The 5057-nt window shown below is 41.1% G+C and overlaps 1 protein-coding gene across 1 annotated transcript; it reads right to left on the reverse strand.

Annotated features, from left to right (window-relative positions):
* Positions 1-1589: 1589 nt before the first annotated feature.
* On the reverse strand, positions 1590-2713 carry LOC140799015 (uncharacterized). The gene has a single exon (XM_073153110.1). The coding sequence runs from the start codon at positions 2649-2651 to the stop codon at positions 2106-2108; it is 546 nt and encodes a 181-aa protein (XP_073009211.1). The 5' UTR covers positions 2652-2713; the 3' UTR covers positions 1590-2105.
* Between the last annotated feature and the right edge of the window lie 2344 nt (positions 2714-5057).

Here is a 5057-nt window from a genome sequence, read left to right on the forward strand (position 1 = left end):
CTAACCTCCCTCGTCTGGCTAATCACCCTAGTCCCTTAGGGGTGGCCCTCTTCTCCCCCTTCGTCCAATCTATCCAACACTTGCCCTAATCCTTCCATCAACCACAACCCTTCCACCATCACTTTTCACCGGTGCTACCACATTAATGCCGGTCCACCTTCAACCACCATTACCTAGGATCACGTGCCTCCATCCACGGATCCAAAATAAACCATCTGACCTTTGTCCACAAATCAGAGGATATCTCGAGATCCCCACATCCAATTCCCTGCAACTGGATTTGTTGGAAAGCTCTTTTCTGAGGCTACAACATATCAAAGTTTCACATCGATCCGACGGCGGCATATTTCAGGATCTTATTTCAAAGTTCCATGCCAGATCTAGTCCAGATCAAGAATTGGAAGAGATCGATCCTTCACCAAAAAGGCGAGATCGTATCAAGCTGGTATGAGAGCTTCATAGCCAGAGGCGTGATCGTACCAATATTATACGAATTATACTTAGCTAATAATTATACTAGTTAGTGTAAATTATCAAAACTATTAACTATCTAAATAAAGTAATTCACCTTAACTTTAGAAAATAAATTTCATAATTAATAAAAATTAAAAATAGGGAGAAACCCCTTTGCTACAATGATAGGCTAAGCCTAGCACTATGATAGAAAAACAGGAGGAGGAAACGAGGAAGAAGAAGAAGAAGAAGAAAGAAAGAAGAGGAGAAGGAGATGGGAAGGGAGTCGAGCTAGTAGGGAGGGGCCCAACCACTACTGGCCAGTGATCAACCTCTCGTTGGCGGCTCGGGTTCGACGAACCTAAGACAGCTAGAGAGAAAGTGTGTGAGAGAGAGAGGAGAAAAGAGAGAGAAAGAGGAAGAGAAGAGAAGGGCTAACCTCAACGGCAACGATGATAGTAGGTCAGTGTCGGCAAGAGGGGGAGAACGGGGAGAGTGAGAGAGAGAGAGAGACTAAGAAAGAGAGAGAGAGAGAGAGAGATGAAGAGTGAGTGAGGCAGTGAGGGAGTGCAGCAGCACTGGCGGCAATAGTGGCGAGGCCCACTGCGCTCAGTTGGCCTGGCCCGATTAGTTAACTAGATGGCTGGGGGGCGTGTGGCACCCTCGCTGTGACTGGCAAGGTCATGCCATGAAATTGTTTTTTTAGGTTGTTACAACACCACCTTCATCAACCCCAGCTCAGCTCAACCACATCCACCACTCTGCAAAAACTTTACTAATTCGTTAAGATTCGATCCTTCATCCTGGATCTAGCAAACCTCTAAATATTAATCTAATCAATCCGTTGAATCCCAACATCTAATATTGAAGGTTCGTAGTAGACCTAGCTTCAAGTCCGGAGGTTTAATCATGAATTGGAGGCTAGATTCGTATTTACATCATTCGTGGGAGTAGGAAGACTCCTTTGAATAATCGATTAAAGGTGGACAGTAACCGTAGTAGGTGAGGGAAGCCCTGGCCGCTTGTTTATTTAGACTAATTTTTTTAATATCCTTATCATACCTATTAGTACCGATCTCTTTTCGTCCCAAAATGATAGACAAATAAGGAGAATGTATAAAAAGAGCTCTCGATAATGATAGCAGAAACAGAGATATTGAACCATCTGTCAGTACATTTTCAGGCGTCTGTCTAATTTTACATTGTTGTATAACGTGAGCAAGATAAGCATGAAAGCAACAAATGATACGTAATGATCTCCTAGGATGTAACTCATCAAACACTTTTTTAAATGAATCTTTGTCCTCCTCCAAAACGTGCAAGGACAATCACTCACCTACACAGGAAAGCCAAACCAGCTTTTAAGCTTCTGAGATTCCTTCACTTCACTTATTTCCTTTTTTCTTCAAAGGAAAGAAAAACGGAAAATGAAAAGGAATAAAGGACAAACCCCACATGCAAACCATGATACCGAAAGGGCACATGACCCTCCGGCAGATAAAAGAAAGCCAGATGTGCAAACTACAGAAAAACAAATTAAAGTGAAGACTACAAATACCAAGTCCTCCAAACAGAACTACAAGACCTGCCATTAAATGTTAATACTGACACTCATTATCGTGTCGCTCAGTAGATTAATCCACGTTCTCCGACTATACCTTCCTACTGCTCGCCAGGCTCCACTGGTCCGAGCTAGCCACCGAGGACGCTGCCGCAACATTCCCACATTTGGCTACCGTCCTAACACTCTCAATCAACACCTCTGTTCGTGAATCCTGAGATAATATCTCATTCAGCTGATCCGGACTTATCACCAACTTCACCTTCCACACTCCACCAACGCCACTTCCTCCGGCGTAGTTATGCAACGTTTGCGTCGACATATCCATCTGTTGCCTTCCCCACAGCCCCTGGTGGTCGAATGATATCCGATAAGGAACAGCGAGCGATGGCTGGCCTGACGGTGGACGGTTGAGGGGGCGCAGATAGTAAAGTTCACCGCCGAGGAGCTCCTCTTTATGGAGAAGTGGCTCGGAGAAGAGATCAAGACTTCGAAAGATACGGTGGCCTGGGAAGCCATTGGTGATGCATTCGGCAGTGACCGGTGGACAGAGCTCCATCATTCCGCCATTGCATGTCACGACCTTTATCGTTGAACCATCAACCTCTCCGAAGCCTCGGAATGCACAGTTGCCCATCTTTAATTTTACCTTACTAATTCTCTCAACCTCCTCTGGAGAAAGCAAAATAGCCAGGGAAGGGAAGTACTTTATCAGTGTACATTTTAAGGGCAAGGTAGGAGTGAAACCGCGTCACTTTGGCCTCTTGTTGGTCCCACGGGGGATCCGGCTGTTCTCAAAAGATGGTGAGATTTGGTAGGATGCTAATCTTTTCATCGGATTTTGTCTTCGTGTCTATTATCTATAGCTTAGAGAGTGCAAAGAAACTAAAGAGGGCTGTATATTGGTAAGGTCAAAAGAGAAAAAGTTATACAAGTTTGTGTATGAAGTATTCATATAGATGGTATAGTTGCTGATTTCTCATGGGCCAACCATCCGCGTTTCATGGGCTACTGACTATTTTCCACCGACCGCAGTGGAGACAATACTCATGTAAGTGAGTTTCATCTTTCAACCATTTTAAAAAGGAAAGTTGTGGCAGATTCTCTAAAGCTCAGTTTAAAGGAAATTTCAATAGGCCCTCGACATAATTCCTGGTAGAATCAACCATTGAGGTTATGCCATTACCGTACTTCAGAAAATTTATTCAGTGTGGTTATTAATTCACGCCCGGGGAAGGGAAATGAATTTCATGAAGACCCTGCTATCATGTAAAGTTGGGATCATATATATAGGTTGAAATGGAGTGAACGTTTCAGTTTGGGGGTAATAATAGAGACACAAGCAAATATTGAGGAGTTGAAACTAACGGAGTTGAAGAAGGATCTCTTCTTCTCAGGACCACACACTAGCCATGATTGATTCCAACACTATAAGAGCAACCATTCCGCCCACGATCTTGAATGTTTGCGTTGCTACAGTGCTTCCACGAGATTTGATATGTTGCCTTACTTGGGTTGCACTCCATAGGATCGTTCTTATATTGGATTAATGATCGTCAGAATCATACAAAGTATTATTATTTTCTTCACTCTGGTTGTTTTTTTTTTTTTTTTTTTTTTTTTTGCTGATTGGTGTGTTCCTAGTCATAAAACAAAAAGCATTCCATAATTAATGGCATTGGCATGAGCTAGACGTGCGTAAGGGCCAGGGCGCCAGTCTAAGCTAGGTCGAGTTTGGACTAAAGTACCCAGTATGCTGCCTTAGATAGGAAAAAAGAAAAAGTCGATCTTGGCTGTATGTGTGGACTAGGGGTGACAATCGGGTTGTGTCAACTGAGTTTGGGTTCGGTCAAATTTGAGTCAGATCAATTTCACTCTAACTGAACATGATTTAATTATTAAATGGATTACATTTGGTAGATATGAACATAACTTAATTATTAAATTGGTAACATGACACAACCTGTATAACCCATTTAATAAATAGGTTGTGTTAACACGGCACAATAAATTTAACACGACACAACACATTAATATTAACTATATGTAAAAATCAATATTTATTAATTTATCATATTTAAATAGTGCAGTATACAAACAAATTAGGCTCTTTCCAACTCAAACCTCAACTCATACAATATAAAAATAATAATTCTAATAATATATCGTAACACACAAATTCATACAACATAGTTTTAACTCTTAATGACAATTACAACATAGTTTCTAACTTCAATCCATGATGGAACTTTTAAAGCTAGCTTGTTTGTCCATATCTTTTGTACTCTAATAAATCTAACTAACCTTTTTAAAACTTAAATTGATTGAAACAATGGGTTTGATACTTGATTTAATCCTAATATAATTCTTATCGTCGTCCCCCCTTAATAAGGTCCTATAGAATGAGTCAACAACCTCCTCCGCGACCAGCTCTAGTGGATTATGTTCCACGATGGCCGGCTTGTAACACCCGCCACTAAACACATGCCCTTCACGTGGATAGAACCCACGTAATTACCATGTCATCTGCTGGTCAATGTTTAAACACAATATACAAGCGAAAACTCTATATTTCCATAAATAATACGGACAAAAAAAACCCATAACACCAAGGCCACAGCAAGCCCGAATAACATTCATAAAAAAATAAAGCAATACCTACGCAGGAGCTACAAGCCATCTAGCTTAATTTACATGATTAGAATAAGATAAGTAGTAGAAGACTAAACACGAGTCTTCGCCATATCCTCCATAGGCCCGAGGTCATCTACTAATCTAAAAATAATTTCACCAGATAGTGGTGAGCATAAAGTTCAGCAAATACCCAATGCTATAATCTAAAAGTAGTGCAATGAAAGATGCAACAATAATTAAATGTGAATACGAGCATCATATTCAAATAGTATGCATCAGTACCACATACTCGTCATGCTCATCCAATGGGCACATTTATTAGCAATCGATAACCTACCATGCATCATTCTAGACTATCTAGTCCTTAAACTCGAGCTCACACTGAGTTTCGCCTAGAGGGCATATCAAT

This window comes from Typha latifolia, chromosome 12 (assembly GCF_019914945.1).
Source record: "Typha latifolia isolate L0001 chromosome 12, TyphaL0001v2, whole genome shotgun sequence".
Taxonomy (NCBI): Eukaryota; Viridiplantae; Streptophyta; class Magnoliopsida; order Poales; family Typhaceae; genus Typha; species Typha latifolia.

Excerpts from the sequence above, each read along its gene's own strand:
- LOC140799015 (XM_073153110.1), bottom strand. The coding sequence starts at position 2,651 with ATGGGCAACTGTGCATTCCGAGGCTTCGGAGAGGTTGATGGTTCAACG.